Here is an 18,291-nt window from a genome sequence, read left to right as displayed (position 1 = left end):
ATTGCTGCTCCTGTACCGGCTTTTCCGCCCAATTTTCCGACCGCCTCCCACTCTCGGCTTTCCCACGCCCATCATGAGCGAAAACCTTAAATAGTGGCGCGTGTCAATTTAGAGCTGGGATATGACATACCTTCATCCATCAGCAGCTGCTGGGCAATTTGGTTTTCAGCTGAAATAAGTTTTTGCGGCTTAGTCGATATTTTCACTTATATTCCTGACAACAAAAATTCGTACGATGAAAAAATCAAAATGCTTTTAAACAACAGAAAATATTATTAAATCACTGCTGGTTCTACCTAGAAGATGACCTATCATTTTCAAATTAGACACGACAAATAACATTAATCCCTGAAATGGAGTGGGCGGAAAAATCCTGGGTGTGGGTTGCTGCGGTTGCTGCTGATTTTTTTCCCTGTAATGAAACACTCGGGATCGACTTCACGAGAATTCCGGTCTTTATTCGCGCACTTGTAACTTAAGACTCCCTTAACATTAACAGTAGCAATACCGCGGGACCGCGGAGTGGTGAATACCTTGCGGGAAGGGAGGAGAGCGAGAGAAGAGAAGGAGAGCGCGAGCAGCGGTGCTTGCGAGCCGTGGAGGAGCTTCGAGTAAAAGCATTGGCCGCTTACACTGCCGCTCAACTGTTTGCGCCCTTCTGGCGTGAACATTCTCCCCCCCCTTGCGTAGGCAAAGGTATCCCTGGCCGGCTAGACATCAGGATCGGCCTCTTCATTCCGTGCACGCTCCAGAAACGGTCCATCCGAACACCGTGTTCTGCGCGACGGGCAAGCCATCATCAATTTTTAGGAACCCCGGTTGGATCAAGTTGGCATATACATCTGATCCCAACACGAGGGAGATGGAGGCCGGCCGGTGGAAGCGCTCGTCCGCGAGACGAACACCGTCAAACTTGGCCCTGGCGGCGTCGCTCAGAGCTTGGATGGGTGTCCGGATCCTTAGGCTGGGTTCGACCTTCAGGACGACGTTGAGTCGGAAGGTGCTTGTTCGGGACCGGAGTGTCACCGAGCAGACCTCGTTGCCTCCCAGCCGGGCGATGGGCAGCCGGAACGCAGCCGCCAACGACCGGTCGATGCTGCTCACCGGCATGCATGGGTCGATCATGGCCCCGGTCTCGAAGGTCTTCGAGCCCGTGTCCAGCACGACGATGGCTGTAGGCAGAATGGGAACAGCCTTCTGCTGCCCCGTTGCCACCGCCGGAGACGCGACGGAGACCTTCGGACGCCGTTGATTGTTGGCGACTGGGGCTGGTGGCGGAATGCGGGAAATCCGGACCGGACGAGGTGCAGCGGGATGGCGCTCTCTGCGCGTCGGAGCTGGTAGCGCTGCTGGGGACGGAGCGGGACGGACCTCGTGCATGTGGAGTAGAGTGTGGTGGTTTCCTCCACACTTCTTGCATCCCTCTTGGCTTCGGCAGTCTCCTCCTGAGTGCTGATGGGCGAGGCAGTTCGAGCAGTACTTATTAATAAGTACTGCCCGAAGGCGCTTTTCAGCGCTCAGTTTGTGGAACCTCTTGCACTTCCGAAGTGCATGGATTCCAGAGCAGACTCGGCAGCGGTAGGATTTGATACCTCGAGTACGTCTGCTTTCCAACGACTGGGTGGCACGAGGTCGCGGAGCCATTATTGGAGGAAGTGAGTAAGTCTGCCAATAAAAGAAATGAAGAAGCTTAGTATGAGCCGACTACTCTTTTGGCCCCGGAATGGGGGAAGTGCCCTAATCCCTAGGAACGGAGGACTCTTTGTCCTCCATCGGTAGCAGAATAACCTTGTGGACAGGGCGTTTTATGGTGCCGCGAGACGTACGGATCTCGACGACTCGAATGCGGTCGTCGGCTCCTGGAAAGGCAGAAACGATTCTGCCGAGCCGCCATTCGTGCGGTGGTAGATTGTCCTCCTTGACAACTACCATATCGTCGGCTTGGAGATTCCTGGTCGGAAATTGCCATTTGCTTCGTTTATGGAGTTCCTTAAGATACTCCTCTTTCCACCGTGCACTAAACTGCTGATGTTGTGCCTTGAGGTGTTGCCATCGATTTATTATCGACTTGGCTTCGCCCTTTATCTCGGGTTCCGCCGTGGAAAGCAACGGCCCTCCAATAAGGAAATGGCCTGGTGTGAGGGCCAGCAAATCTGAGGGATCTTCGGACATAGGGGAGAGGGGTCTAGAGTTGAGGCAAGCCTCAATCTTAGCGAGAAGTGTCGCCAGCTCCTCAAATGTATATTTGCGGGCTGACGTCGATTTAAGGAACAGGGTTTTGAAACTTTTCACCCCTGCTTCCCACAAACCCCCCATATGTGGAGCCCCGGGTGGGATGAATCGCCATACGAGTCCCTGATGGCTATATGCATCAGTCACGGACTCTTTGATGGCTTGGAGAAAGTCCCTGGAAATCAAAGTTGCCGCCCCCACAAAGGTCTTACCATTATCCGAATGGACCCGTTGAGGACAACCGCGCCTCGCTACGAAACGAGCGAAGGCCGCTAGAAATTTCTCGGTTGTTAGATCGGAAGTGGGTTCCAAATGGATAGCCTTCGTGGAAAAGCACACAAACACACAAACATATCCCTTCGTTATGAGACACGCTCTCCCTGTATAGTTTTTTATTTCGAACGGGCCGGCATAGTCGATACCCGTGTAGGTGAACGCCCTAGAGAAGGAGACTCTATCTGTCGGGAAATCGCCCATCAGCTGTGTTTGGAGTCTCTTCTTGTAAATCGTGCAAATCTTACAAGGATTGACCACAGCCTTCACCAGATTCTTGATTTTAGGAATCCAATACTTCGATCGGATCAGGCGTACGATCAATTGACTACCGCCATGAAGAGTAATCTGGTGAGTAAATTGGACGACAAGGCGCGACAGTCTACAGTTATAGGGGAGAATAATCGGATGACGCTCATCATATTGCAGGGTTTTGGAGGCAGTGAGACGGCCGCACGCCCTTAACAGGCCGTGTTGGTCAATGAACGGGAACAAATTCACCAACGGACTTGACACTGGAAGAGGCCTTTTCTCGGTCAGATGCTGAAGCTCTTGGCCATATGCTCTGCGCTGCGCAATGGAGGTCAGAGTTCGTTCTGCCCCTCGGATCTCTTCACTTGTAGGGCGTGAGTTGGGCAAGAACGAACCTTTGCGGCAGCGTTTAAGGAAGCGTTGAACATAGACCAGAACTCGCAGGGCCTTGTCCAACTTGGAGAACCGCTCGAGAAAGTCGATGGACGGGGCCTTGACAAAATGCACTTTGACCGCGCGCTGCTCTAGCTCGGTCACTGGAAGAGTGTCACTTTGTGCTGGCCATAGCTCTCGTGGCCCTTGCAGCCACTCTGGTCCGTGCCACCAGAGATGGTTATCTGCCAATTCATGTAAGGATACGCCTCGACTGGCTAGATCGGCGGAGTTTTGTTCTGAGCGAACGTGTGCCCAACAGTCGACTGGCGTCGCCTGCATGATCTTGGCAACTCTGTTGGCCACAAATGTGGTCCAGTTGCACGCAGGCTTTCGTAGCCAGGCTAAGACGATTGTGGAATCTGTCCAGCAGCGGATATTTGAACTGGCGGAGGGCATGTGCGGGAGGATTGCTGTCACCATTTCGGTTAACAGCACGGCACCACAGAGCTCTAGCCGAGGAAGGGAGACGGTTTTTACCGGGGCCACTCGTGTTTTGGCTGTAAGCAGGCGAGTCAGGATCTTTTGCCCCACCTCGACGCGGATGTATATCGCCGCTCCATAGGCTCTCTGGGACGCGTCACAGAAACCGTGGTGCTCTATGATTACCTCAGGCTGGTACCAGATCCATCTCGGAACGCGGATCTGGTTGAGGTCGGAATACTCGGCTAAAAACGATTGCCACCGCTGACACATTTCAGTGGGAAGCTTATCGTCCCAGCCTAAGTTTTGCAACCAAATCTCCTGCATGAACATTTTTGAACGGATTATGAACGGCGCGAGCCACCCGGCAGGATCGAACAACCTAGCGATTTGGGACAAAACTTCTCGCTTTGTATAGGAGGGTTCCACAACTATGTCTGGAGGAACGAAATAGAATTCGTCGGACTTTGCCCTCCACCGAATACCGAGCGTCTTGGCCGTGCTTTCGGCATCGATGTCGAGGAACTCGCTATGAAGGAGGTGTTCGGCCGGGACGTCTTTAAGGACGCCTTTGTTGTTCGAGGTCCACTTTCTCAGCGGAAACCCGGAGGCACTTAGGGCTGCTTGCAACTCTCGAATTGAACTTTGGGCTTCGATTACGGAATTCGCCCCTGCCAGAACGTCGTCGACGTACATGTGCTGCTGGATGATGCGGCTGGCATTTGGAAATGGCACTTGGATATCCTCTGCCAGCTGTTGCAAGACTCGAATGGCGAGGAAGGGGGCGCAGTTGACCCCGAAGGTAACTGTTTTTAATTCGAAGTCTCGGATATCTCCTTCCTTGTTTCGGAACAGAATTCTCTGAAACGGGGTATGTTTCGGATCGACCCAGATCTGACGATACATTTTCGTGATGTCTGCACTGAAGACGTATTGAAAATAACGCCATTTCAGGACCTGGATCGTTAGATCGGATTGTAGGACTGGACCAGCATGAAGAATATCATTTAAGCTGGTCCCATTTGCCGACGGACTTGAAGCGTTGAATACAACGCGAAGCTTTGTAGTGGTGCTTTCGGGCTTAACTACCGCGTGATGAGGAAGATGATACGATGGAGAATTGTGAGTCGGCGGAACTTCTTTCATATGACCCAGATCCAGGTACTCCTGGATCACGCTGTCATATTGCTCTTTTAATGGAAAGTCTCTTTTTAAACGATTTTCGTTTCTAAGAAACTGAGCTAGCGCAATGGACCTTGAATATCCTAAATCGGATCCGATATTCTCGGGATCCCGGAACGGGAGCGTCACCACGTATCTCCCGCTTGCGTCTTTTGTCGTTGTTTGGAGGAAGTTCCTTTCACAATAGGAGTCCGACTCTTTTACCATCTTTACTGGTAGATCCTCCACCTCCCAGAACTTGCTGAGAAGCGTGTCGAGCGTATCAGGGTCGCCTATTTCATGCACCTGGGTCGTGAAGGATGCGACCCGTTTCGGCTTGCCCTTGGAAATCGGCCCCGTTAGCACCCACCCGAAAATAGTTTCTTGGCCCAGGAGCGAGCCGCAAATATTTTGTCGGGTGCCATCCATCATTATGGATGGTAGAATGTCAGCCCCGATCAATACATCAATTTGAGAGCTCTCAAAAAAGGTAGGATCTGCCCAGCGGAGTGCGGGCAGGTCCTTCAAAGAATTCCGAGGGATCGGATAGGAGGGCAGTTTGCCTGAGAGCTCCGGAAGGACGTAAGCTTCAGTGTCTAACTGTAGACCTGGCTTAGTAGGAGAGCGAATCCCGAAGTGACACAGCTTCGAGGACTTCGCGGAGACTGAATGATTTAACCCGGAGACTTGGGTCTGGGTGTTGCGGAATGGCAACTTGATGAGGTTGAACAGGCGTTCTGAAATGAACGTCGCCTCGGATCCCGAGTCGATTAAGGCTCGGGCTCGGTAGCTCATCCCCAAATGGCACACGTCAATCATCGCTGTGCTCAGTAGGACGGCTGAAGTGCCGGACGCGAAAAAAGTTTGCACCGCTGAGGTGCTTGCCGATGCATTTCTGCTAGAGGGTCTCGGAAGTTGCTGTGTAGGGGGCGAGGTTGAGAAACTCGCATTTTCGGAATTTGGGGGGCTGCGATGCAGCAGCGTATGGTGCCTGCCCTTACATGTAAAGCAGCTGTGCGTGCTTGTGCAGTCACGTAGCTGATGACCTCTGGCAAAACAATTCAGACATAGCTGCTTCTTTTTGATATACCCGGAGCGCGAGTCAACAGACATTTGAAGAAAACGCGGGCACAATCTTACCGGATGGTTCTCCTTCGAACATAAGTCACACCCTGTCTGTTTGGTGCTGACCTTTGTCTCGAAGGATTGAAGCCTTTTTGGAACTGCCTGAGTCGGTTTCATATCTTCGATGGCTTCCAATGTCCGATACCTTTCGCTCAGGAAGGCATTCATTTCTTCCCAAGCTGGGATCTCGGATTTAGCAGTTAGCGACTGTTCCCATAAGGACAGGGTCTGCTTGGGCAGTTTGCTCGCGCAAAGGAAAACCAAGATACAATCCCAGTTTTCTGTGGATACCTGGGAATGCTCTAGTGCTGTTAAACACCCCTGAATCGTGGATTGTAGCTCTTTTAGAGCATGACCAGATTCTTGCGAAATTGAGCTCAAGTTAAAAAGAAGCTTGAGCTGGCTGTTGACTAAAAGTCGCTTATTTTGGAACCGATCTCGAAGCGCCTCCCAAGCCGAAGCAAAACCATCATTCGTGAGAGGAGATTTCGCCACGATGGCTTTTGCTTCGCCACTTGTTTTGGTAAGGAGGTGGAATAGCTTCTCGACCGGAGTCAACCTGGGGTTGTTTACGTAAATTGCCGTGAATAGGTCCCGGAAAGTGGGCCATCGGAGGTAGTCGCCATCGAAGACTTCCGTGTCGCATGGAGGTAAGCGGCAGCCGGACGAAATTAGCGGCTGAGAGGGTGCTTGCGCGACTTGAGGCGTTGCTCTGTCGATTGTTTCGCCAATTTGTGCTGCACATGACTCGTATACTGAGTAGCAGTAGTCATATTTGGCCTGGAGAATAGGCACTGTGTCGAGGGATCCTTCTTGGGCCATTAGGTCAGAGCATGTTTCGTACTCTCTTTCCACTTTGTCCCATAAGGCTCGCACCTGTTGCAGACGGACTTGTAACGTGTGTAGGGACGGAGAGGCTTGATCAGGAGTGTTGATCTTCGCTTCGAAAAGGCTTACGCGATCGCTGACGGCGATGAATTTATGCAACGCTGCGTTTGCGGGCGTTGGCTGCTCAGAGGATGCCATTTTTCTTGTGTTAGAGCGTGTGACGCGGAGGAAATCAGTCCCGACAGCGGAGGGACTCTCGGATTTTCTCGATAGAGAAGACTCACTAGACGCTCGCGTCACTGGTCGGGAAATGACCAACCTAGGAGTTGTCTTCGAACTGGTCGATGGCGAACCCTTTGCTTTCGGAGTGGGAGTCGCGGGTTTGACCCTAGGACTAACGGACTTGGGTGCTGGCTTACCGCGAGTGGATAGCGGAGATTGCGGGTTGAACTTTTGTTCTTTTCCAGGTGCGGTGGTCTTTTTCTTGTCTCCCTCTAGGGGCATGCTCAGCTATGCCCAAAGAGAAGGAAGTCAAGAAGGCCTGCACGCCGCAAACAAAAAAAAATGTGGAATTGAGAAAAAAAGAACCAGATACGGAGGGCACCAAAATCTGGATAGACAAAGGATCCCGTCGGAATTCGGGAGAAAGTTGCAATTGGGATCTGGAGATTGGAGCACGAAAGAAACAAAAATCGCAGTCTTTGTGAAATAAGGCCCAATAGATCTTCAATCAACTTGAAAAAAGCTTAAATGAAGCACAATATAGCTAAAATTCAGTGTGAAAAAAAATAGCTAGGAGGATTCACAAAAGAAAACCAACAGCTAGAGTGAAGTCCACCAGAAGATATAGCTATATTGGTGGTCCAGAAAAACAATAGCTCAAATTTATATAAAAACAAAAACTATGAATTGCAATTTCTGAAAAAATCGCTAAAAAATTGCTACCAGCTGGAGTCTGGAAAATAGCCAAGGATTTATAAAAAAAATCACTATCGACTGGAAATCCCAAAAAAATAGCTAATATATAGAAAATAGCTAGAAAATAGCTAGAAAATAGCTAGAAATTGGCTAGTTAATAGCTAGCTATAGCTAGAAAATTCAAGTTTAAATTTATAAAAATAGCTACCGGCTGGAGTCTGGAAAATAGCCAAGGATTTATAAAAAATCGCTATCGACTGGAAATCCCGAAAAAAAAAATAGCTAATATATGGAAAATAGCTAGAAAATTCAAGTTTAAATTTATAAAAATAGCTACCGGATTTAGGACCACAATTTTATTATTTTAATTTAGGAACCAGAAATGGGAGCCAGAAATAGCTTGTAAAAAAAAAAATTATTATTTGGGTTAAATAATTATTAAATAATAATTATTAAATAATAATCAATAATAATAATAATTAAAACAATCGTTTATTTCCCTTTTTTTTTTTTTATTAAATTATTTATTTTTAAATTTTATCGTCGGACTTTTTTTATTTTATTTTATGTCTCGACAATAGGGTATTCTCTCGTCGCTATGCGCTGGTTTTTGTCAGGGCAATAACGAACAAAGAGGAGACGAAAGAACTTGCACTTGGAAAGTCTGCGTAAGTCGCGACTGTGTGTATGTCAATATCGTTGGAAGCTAGGTCTGACAATGGATATGTCGTAATGTATGTGTATATGGCTATGGGTATTTGTGTGTATGTGAACTTTATTTGGAATATTTTGTATGTGAATATATTGGGTGAATATATGTATGTTTATATTTAATTTACAATAATTATATATTTAATATATATGTGTATATTTAATTTAATTTAGTTTTATTTGTATTGGGTTGTAAATTTTATTGAGGCACACACAAAAAAACAGCAGTTTAGCAGCGGACGATAACAGTGAATTTTGGACAGTGTATATATGTGTGTACATGCGCTTGGATATCAGCGGAGCACCGTAATTAGGAGGCCGGTATTGGCAAAGTGCTTGTTTATGCACTTAAAAAAAAAAGTAATCACGGTGGCTGGGCGCATGTACTTATATATTTTCACTTTTCACTTGATACGGATGGACGGAAAGAATAAACGCCGTTGGAAAAACGAAAATGGCGACCACGGACGGAATAGAATTTAAAGCCGTACTTATCTTGAATTTTCCGCAAGGAGCGCTGGCAGGATCAGAGCTCATCCGGCTCGAAGGACCATGAAATGGAGTGGGCGGAAAAATCCTGGGTGTGGGTTGCTGCGGTTGCTGCTGATTTTTTTCCCTGTAATGAAACACTCGGGATCGACTTCACGAGAATTCCGGTCTTTATTCGCGCACTTGTAACTTAAGACTCCCTTAACATTAACAGTAGCAATACCGCGGGACCGCGGAGTGGTGAATACCTTGCGGGAAGGGAGGAGAGCGAGAGAAGAGAAGGAGAGCGCGAGCAGCGGTGCTTGCGAGCCGTGGAGGAGCTTCGAGTAAAAGCATTGGCCGCTTACACTGCCGCTCAACTGTTTGCGCCCTTCTGGCGTGAACAATCCCTAAATAAAATCGAATAAAATCTGAATTATTTCAACAACATTCTCATTGAAATAAGAGTTTGTGTGCACCATATTGATTTCAAAAATAAACATGCACATGCTCCCATAAATATCCGTATCACTTCATTTTTCACCCCATATCGTTTGCAAGCCAGTAAATCTGAATGGATGCGAGTTCATTGAAATTATTGACAAAATGCAGCGCCAACCATTGAATACTTGAACGAACACCTTGCATAGGGAAGTTTCCCCTCTACTTTTTTTTTGCCAGTCTGTGTACTTTTTCGCCAAAGTATCGCAACAACTTTTGTCCGGTTCCATCAATGGATGCTTCTTATCAAACATTCACAGCCAGTTGGTAAGTTTCTATGGCAGCCAAAGATGTTGTAAAGGAATTTCCACAACGCGTTAGTTCTTCCTTACACCTAAAAAAAAAATATGCCAACTGTTACATTTCTGTGGGAAAATGATTTTAAACATTAATAGCGCTTACAGAAGAAACTTAGCGTTAAATATGATCTGATTTTTATAACATATACAGTCTTAATTATTCTTTTCTTGCACTTTTCATGAATTTATTCTTATGGAGTAATGCATTTTCCCACAGTTTTTCCTCAACCCTTCGACTATGACGTGGCGAAACAGAGCCTAACTGGCTGGGAAGCGACACTTTCCTTCACTTGGGTTCACCAAGTTCGGTTGGAGTTCAGTTTCACTTCATTTTTCATTCATACAAAGCAACAGACGCAGTCAGCGCAATGCAGCTGCTGTTGCTGATTGTATCCTTATTACTTTAAATACTCTATACTAAACTAAATTATTGAAGCCCTAAATATCCTAGCTGCTTGCAGTATGTCACATAAGCTCTGCATTAATCATTGATCATTGTAAGCTTTATTGGTATATTAATATTAAAACAAATTAAGTTTCACACCTAACATAAACCTAAATATAAAACTGAAGTCCATGGCGCACTTAAGGGTATCTGAATGTCCTGCCAGTCCAAGGGGCATCTTCCCACCTTACTCTTGCACTTCTCCCCCCTAGTGCATTCGAGCTCCTTTGTGCCTGGGCTGCTTTTCATATAACAACAATATTTTATGCTCAGCTGTCTGGCTTTTTATGCATTTGCCCGGCTGCCTATGTGAAAAATTACAAAAAGCCAGCAAGTAGTGGCCGCAGTGTAGAGCCAAAAGGGGGTCAGAGTGCATCGGGAACGGCGGGAAAGTGGCCAAGCCGCAGAGACGCCGTCTAGGGCCAAGTGTTTGCCATGCACTTGACTGTGTTATTTTTGCCTCCTGTCCGGGCCCGACGCATAAATCAACCTGCTGCAAACACACACACAAGCACACGCCCAAGGAGCAGATATGTACCCATACATACATATACTCGAATTTATATATATATATGGGAGAGGCAACCCCGTGACAGGCAATCGGGATAACTATTAAAGCGAGTGGTGGACCCTTAAAGATGAGCCCGCAATCGGATGCGACAAATTTTATTGAGCTCCTGTTCAATGATGCAGCATAAATTGGCAAAAAAGAAAAAAAAACCAGCTGACAACAAAGGAGTAGGGGTGCGTCGTTATGGCCAAGTAGAAGAAAATTGTTGGAAAATGCAGAAGGATAACATTGCTATCTAAAATAACTGAAACGCTTACCTAATTTCAATCTGTATAAAATAACCTGATTTTTCCTAGCTACTTTTAATTTCCAGCTAAAACCCAAAATCATTGCACAAACAAGAAACTTTTGAGAAACTCTTGCCAAAATGAATACAAGAAATGGGCTTTGAACTAAAATGGGCGGAACAAATCTAATGTTCGCCTGATAACTCAACACTTACTATCTCCGCATGTGTGCATGTGTGCTTGTTATCGTTTTAATTGAGAACAAAGCCAAAACTTATGCGCTGATAAAACTATAATTAAACGCAGGTTTCCGCTTCCAGGCAAAATTCAATGGCAGCCACCCAAGGCCAGGACACAGGATCCCAGACTTCCTTTTTCGTAGCTACCAACGCGCTGTTCGCTTAATGCGGTCATTATATAAAGTCTTCTATTCCAGGGATCCGCTCGAAAAGTCTATCTCACATGACTGTTGTCCCCAACAACCGACAGTGCGTCTCATGTGCATAAGGTCGAATTTAACACTTAGAAAAACAATTTAAAAGAAAAAGAAATTATACTCGGAATATACACATTTCTTCAAAAATCTAAATCAACGCATAAGTTATTACATTTTTATAATAATTCACTGTTGAACACATTTATGATATATCTATAAATATGCATTAACTTGAAAATTATAAAAAGATATATTTTATTTGAACTGTACTTATTCTGATGGCTTACTGACTTTTGCATACAAAACTTTTCTTCGAGTGTAGCAGCAAAAAATCTTTTTGCTTAATGATTATCTGTGTATCAGCATGAACATGAACACCGCCACCGTTTCTTTCCTAAACTTTGCATTATTTTTTCCAGCAGTTTTCGCTCTTTTATGGCACATTTAATGACAGCTGAAATTTGATGTGCAAGGATTTAAGGAAAGTTTAGAGCTGTCCTCGAGCTTAATGAGGTTTTGCGGGTAAAAATTGCTTACTAAAAAGTTAAAAGATAAAGCAAAAAATACATATGACATAAATTACAAAGACTTTTAGATCTTATGACAGCTGTAATGTTTTGGGTTTCTTAAGGCAATACTACGAAGACAAATAACACTGATTTTAGGACCTTTCAAAACATACATTTAATTGCACGCTTATGCAGTTTATCATTTAAATTGACGGTGCATTCTGAGTTTATCTTAACCCCTAATTTTTCTTGTTCATTTCCATTTATTTGGCCACTTTGTGGCGACTGCCGATTCCGTTGAAACGTTTTTGGCCACTTGTTTAATTTTGTGCTGAACATTAAGCTTAATGCGTTTACACAATAACCATGCGTTCCCGCTGGCAGCCCCCGCTCCCAGTTGGAGCCCCCTCGCCAAACCCTCTGCCGACGCCCTGCTAATGGCCTTATAATTACTGTCCACGTCCGACGAAAGCCAGCAATGGTGAAATGCGGAAAAGAATTGGCCCAGAACAAAGCTAACAAGAAACAGAGGAAAATAAAATGAGATTTTGCTACATAGAAGTGCAGCGGGTTTCATTAAATGCTCAAATTATGTACTTGCTAGTAGTAGTATGTCCTTTTCTCTAGCTTTCCTTCCTTTCATTTTTCTTCACTTCTGTCCCCCACTTTGCTCTTTACCATTTTCTTTTTCGTTTTTTTTTTTTGATTTTCCCAAGGGGAGGCCAAAGTGTTGGCAAGCTTCAAAAAGTTGCCTGCCACGGACAGCCTTGACTTGAACTCAAGTGCGGAAGTGCGTTTCTTGAAGGCATGGGATGTGCATAGATGGTTAATGGTAATACCCTTTCTGCTGCTTAATATATTATAATACTTCTCGGAACTTCATTTTTAATTGGATGGCAATATGTTGTATGCAAATGTATATATATATTGATAAAAAAAACGTATACGATAAGTGTTAAATATTTAACTAGAGTCCCAAAACCACAAAATGAAGTTCCAAAGCGAAACAGTTCAGCCACGAATGCTGAAGGTTGGGGGTAAAGCGTAAGAGGAAGCCTTCGCAGGAGCATCACCATTGGGCGGACCCACTGGCGTCCTTGGAGTGGCTCATAAACTATGCAAGAGCGTACGGCTTCCCGTTCATAAGGCAGCTGGAGAAAGGGGCGTGACACCCGCCCCCTCAGCTGGCCGCAACTTTCAAATAAGAAAAATGACTTTTGCATGCATGTGGCTCAAGTGGATAGATAGATGCAGATGCGAATACGGATATGCCGACACAGGCGGATGCGGTTGCAGCAACGGGATGGATGAAAAATGCATCGTTGAAAATTTTTACGCATGCGAAATGTAAAATAAAAAAGCGAAACATAAGCTGTCAAGTGCCGAAATAAGTGGTAAAAAACAGGGATTTTCTAAACAATATATCATACAAATTATCACATCTGAACGAAAATAATAGAAATATATAGAGTTAAACTGATAGATGTAAAATAAAATAAGCAATTAACTTTAAATATAGTTATAAATAAATACTTAAAGAGCGAATATATTCAATTCTGCAATGGGGACTCCAATTATATAAACGAAACGTTTTGGTCTTGCTGTTGGTCCCTTGGCTTGCCAGTTGTGGCTTAAAGCGATTTGTACCCTTAAAGAGCCAAGTGGAGCCGAGCTAATGCAGATGACTCCACGATGTTCACTCTTCTAGCAGGGTTATCGTATTTTTTGGTGGCGTCCAGGGGGAGGTTGTGGGTGGTGGGTGCAAATAGGGGGTTCGGATGGTTAGTGGCGCCTCGAGTTGCGACCAAGTTGACTGCACGGTTAGTTGGATCCGTGTGGAGCGGAGCGTCTCCATTGTCATTTTGAATTTGTAACAACATGCGCACACGACAATTTGCATTTCCGCTTGCCAATGGGATAGTTTTTCAAGCATCCGGTCTCCCCCGTTTCCAAAAAACCCTTATCCCAATCCCTTCTGGGCCCAAACATTTGCTCGGTTTCTTTGGGGAGAATTTCATTTCACTTTGTGTGCATATTCCTGCCCGGCACGGACCTTTAAAGATGCAACGGAGTTTCCCAAAATGGCAGTAGCACCAGAAGCAGAAAAAAGCTAAACAAAGAAACCAAGCAAATTGACAAACAAAGATGCACTGAAGCCGAAAAGGAAAAACAACATGCAAACCAACAGCGAAACCAAGCCAGCAGCCCAAGCTCAGATCAACTTAGATTTCACTGAACAAAAGTTACATTTCTTTTGGCTCTAAAATCCTGAAAAGGATATGTCACGTAAAATACGAAAAATAATAGTCCCAGTCAAATATGTAAGATTTCCTTATTCAGATGATCTTGCAAAACTATTTGCAAATGTTATTAGCATGGCATTTTTCTAAGTGTCCTTTCGGACAGTTTATAATTGAACTGTGGCCCAGTCGAGCGCATCGAATGGCCAAACGGCTGCCTGGATGTACGAAAATAATGAAAATGCAACTTAATTTCTTGCCCAAAATGCAGAACACATGCCCACAAAAAGACACATACGAACGCACATTACCAACAGCAAGAACCATGTGGATCAGGGGTAAAGCCCGGCCAGTTGTGACAATTTTTGGTGTAGATGTATGTGTTTTTCGTCTGGCCTTATTCGACTTCCCCCCACCACCCTCTCCCACCCACTCTTTGTGGTTCGGTGTGCATCAATAAAATGTTGGCATAAAAGCTTTGAGCCGGCCCATAAACTGGGCGCACATTGCGTATGCTTAATGCGCATGCAGAGGAGATGGGCGACAATTGTGATTCGTGATCACAGAGTGACACAACTTTGCGATTTAATTATGTAGGGGTTGAATATCATAGTGCTAGAATAGGAGCCGTGTAATTGCATTATTAAAAGATAATATTATTTTTTTATGAATCTAGCAATGGCATATCCGAACTTTTTTTTCTGCGATCACCTACTCAATGTTGACAGGCACAGTTTTTTCAGCAAAAATAATAGATCACATAAACAATCTAAGTCAACTTTATCGAACAATTGCCGGTATCATCGTGCCTAATTTATGTTCATCAAACACACCATTCCTCTGCTGCGGTTAACTCCAAATCAGGGGGGCTTTGAAATGGAGTGTACCCTTGTTACCCTGGCATTGCACACAATGGGCACTAACTAACTGGTACGTCTGATTTGAATGTAATAGGTCTGTGCCTCCTTTTTTCCAACTCCAACCCGCCCCTTTACCTTTGAGCATGGCCCTTGAGTCTGGTCCCTAAAATCAAATGCAACCTCAATGCTAGCCCAAAAAAAAAACCCTGCAACAATTTGCGGCTTTTTGGGTGAGGCGGGGCACAGCGCATAGTTTTTCATTTCCAATTTGAAGACCTCAATCAGTTTTTGTGCCTTTTGAGTTTGAATTTGATTTGGCCCGTGTGTTTCTCTGTGTGTGTGCGTGTTCGGGTGTGTGTCCTTTATGGCTGCTTATTGGTTTCATGTGCCAGGTGGGCCAAAACCGAACAAACAAAAAACATTTTATGAGCTTGTTATTGTCGTCGTCGGCCACGCCTTTTGTGTAGTCCATAAAGTTGGCTTTTATTGCTTTGTCGTTGCCGCCGTTTTTGGTCAACTCCTAATTGGAAGTTCTAAATTTCATTGTTTGGCTTTTAAGCTTCAATTGTTTGCGGTTCGAATGGTCATAAATATTAAGTGTTGTCGGCTACTGGACATCTCCTCTACTCATTGCGAACTGGCGTGACCTTTGCGACGTGCTCAATCAACCGAACTAAGCGGTGGATCAATAAAGGGTTCCCAAAGTAGGGTAGTAGACGAAAAGTAAAGCTACTTAGTGTGCCAAGCGAAGGAAAATGTGAATATTTTCAGGAACAATTGAACAAATTACCTCTCAATTCTAGAGCTACATATATGTATTAAACATCCTCTAAAGTCTTAGTTTTAGCAAGTAGTCGGAACGGACTACTATATCTAACTACTAAACTATATATCTAACTATATCTAACTACTAACTACTATATCTAACTACTAACTACGGACTACTAAATAATTAATGGGAACAGAAATGTACCTTAGGTTATTTTTATTTCGTGCACCAGTTAATTGACACATTTTTTATTAAAATCGGAATAGAAACAGTCGAACACTTAATAAGTTTCTTCCTTAGCTAATTATATTTTGGTTGATATTTAAAAAAAACGTCCTCTTGTGGAACATATTAAAGTGCCAAGGGCCTAAAAAATTCGAATTCTTTTGCATCATTTTCAATAACGTATAATCCAAAGGCAACAAAGGCTATCCTCTTTCTGGTTTCCCACTTTCAGCGGGAACATTTACCAATTTGGCTGGCTAATGTAAATCAATGACCTCTTATTAAAAACTTTGAGACCCACAAATTGTCTGGCACGCCAAACTTTTGAACTTCCCGCTGGCCGAGCTCTTTGGTGGCCTGGTTGGGGATATTGGGGGCAGAACCTCTTTGCCGCACAATGGAACGCTTTTTGCTATTAGCGCACAAAAGTCAACAAACGTACAGGGGCCACAGACGTCCAAACCAGCGCCCACTTGAAAATAAGTAGGAAATACTGAAGATGGGAATTCGCCAAAGAATAGTATTCGACGTTTGCAATATCCTTTCAACAACCGATGATATTTATACATAAAAACTTCATTCAAAAAACTATTATTTATAAAGATATATAAGGCATTAAGTTTCTATGAAAAATAAATTGGCATACGTTTACTTGATATCCACGACAGAAGAATCTAGGTATACCCATCCACGACAGAAGAATCTAGGATTCAAGAAGGCAAATCCTGGCGAGTAATGCCAAGAAAACTTTTCAATTTGTAGGCAGCTGGTTCGGCAGAGGAAAAAGGGAAATAAAAAGTGGGGAAAAGCATCGCTGGCGTTTGATCTGTGGGCGGTAAAAAAAATATACGCAGCCACTTGTAGTCGGACTTCCGACTCAGGATTTGTGGGCACGCAAATTCTGTTTGCCCGAGTGTAATTTCTTAAGTAAAAGGTAAACACTTGGAAAGCTGTAACTGTAAGTGTGGTTAGAGCAAAGCTCGATGCAAATGACAGGCGGAATAGGGAGTGGTTGGAAAATGGGTGGAAAATGACACTCCACCACCTACCCTCCAGCAAAGAGGTGACGTCAAAAGCACTCACATTGAATTTTCTTTGGCAAAGACATACTATTTACTTGCAGTTCAATTGGTAAGAAAAGTTGGGGAAATCGGTTTCTAAATCTAGAAAATAATGCAATCTTCCAAGTAGGAATACTGCACTAGCATATGAATCAGAGAACTGCAAAGGTGGCATTTTTAGCCACTCGACTCACACCCAACAATTTTGTGTGCGGGTGCTACCCGCCACGCACATCGCGGGTACTTACAAACACACAGTATACGTCTGCACATGTAGACAAGACACCCCGTTGTGCCCGCACCCGAATCAATACGGTGACCTTCGTCGCGGGTGCCGATCATACTCGGCACCCATAACGGAGGGTAGAGAAGACAAACAGTCAGAAAAAGACAAATGCCTAAAAAGGGATGAGTGACAAAAACACTTGTGGGTTTACCGTTAAACACATGGGTGTTTCCAAAAATACTCGGGTGTTTCGAAAAATACTCGGGTAATAGTCTCTATCAGTCTATCTACTCTTGTAGATAGTCGAGTCACAGACAAGATGCGTAACTCCATACGTTTTACACTCCATACGTTTATACACTATTTCTTTCGGCGTGACTCTAGACTTTGTCGAATACTTTGTAAAATATGCCCTTCATCTTATTATTATATTTTATTATAATTATATATATTATATTATATTTTATTATATTATATATTATAAATATATATATATATATGTAATTTAATTATTATATATATATATATATATATATATATATATTATATTATATATTATTATATATTATATATATTATTAACGTTTTTATTATTTAAATGTAAATTATAGTAAAAATAATAGTAATAGTAATAATGCTAATAGCCGAATCTATGTACATAATGTCACAAAATTCATTTCAAAAATGAATTTATTCAAGAATATTTGTCATTAGAGTATTCAGCTAGCGACTTGTGAAAAATTAGTAAGGCAATGATTCGAAACGGGTGGCACCCGACATGAGCACGAAATTTTTCTTGGGTATTCCCTTTTACCCTTCATTTCTTATACCCGTCGCGCTTCCACCCATACAAATTTTAGGCGTACAAAAAATGACCTGCGGCCGATCGTTGACTGTGCGTCCACTCACCCATACGGCTCTTGCGCAGCAGGCCTCGGGTGGTTTTTTTACTCGTAACAAAAACACAACGTTGGTAAAACACCCGAATATTTTCTGTTGCCGCAAGTAGGGTGTCAAAAAAGACGGGGTGCCTAGAGACCGAGTGTTTATCGGGTGGACGTAGAGTGCCAGTGGCGGGCTGCAGTTCTCTGATATGAATT

At 44.1% G+C, this 18,291-nt stretch overlaps 2 protein-coding genes across 2 annotated transcripts; both read right to left on the bottom strand.

Annotated features, from left to right (window-relative positions):
• Window positions 1-566: 566 nt before the first annotated feature.
• On the bottom strand, window positions 567-8,883 carry LOC120284694. The gene is made up of 2 exons (XM_039292997.2): window positions 8,847-8,883; window positions 567-1,665 (listed from the first exon to the last, which is right to left on the bottom strand). The coding sequence occupies exon 2, from the start codon at window positions 1,642-1,644 to the stop codon at window positions 733-735; it is 912 nt and encodes a 303-aa protein (XP_039148931.1). The 5' UTR covers window positions 1,645-1,665; window positions 8,847-8,883; the 3' UTR covers window positions 567-732.
• On the bottom strand, window positions 2,447-5,592 carry LOC123327078. The gene is made up of 4 exons (XM_044922448.1): window positions 5,382-5,592; window positions 4,702-4,802; window positions 2,636-4,569; window positions 2,447-2,483 (listed from the first exon to the last, which is right to left on the bottom strand). Exons 1-4 carry the CDS (start codon window positions 5,590-5,592, stop codon window positions 2,447-2,449), a joined length of 2,283 nt encoding a protein of 760 aa, XP_044778383.1.
• Window positions 8,884-18,291: the final 9,408 nt, after the last annotated feature.

This window comes from Drosophila simulans, chromosome 2L (genome assembly GCF_016746395.2).
Source record: "Drosophila simulans strain w501 chromosome 2L, Prin_Dsim_3.1, whole genome shotgun sequence".
Classification (NCBI taxonomy): domain Eukaryota; kingdom Metazoa; phylum Arthropoda; class Insecta; order Diptera; family Drosophilidae; genus Drosophila; species Drosophila simulans.
Note: the sequence above shows the minus strand (reverse complement) of the source record. Positions and strands in the feature narration are given on the sequence as shown.

Bases quoted from the DNA above. Each gene is read 5' to 3' on its own strand.
- LOC120284694 (XM_039292997.2), bottom strand. From the start codon at position 1,644: ATGGCTCCGCGACCTCGTGCCACCCAGTCGTTGGAAAGCAGACGTACT.
- LOC123327078 (XM_044922448.1), bottom strand. From the start codon at position 5,592: ATGATTGACGTGTGCCATTTGGGGATGAGCTACCGAGCCCGAGCCTTA. The intron at 4,570-4,701 runs GTAGTTAAGCCC...CTAACGATCCAG, and splicing joins ATCATCTTCCTCATCACGCG to GTCCTGAAATGGCGTTATTT. The intron at 2,484-2,635 runs GTTCGAAATAAA...CTCGTTTCGTAG, and splicing joins GGTATCGACTATGCCGGCCC to CGAGGCGCGGTTGTCCTCAA.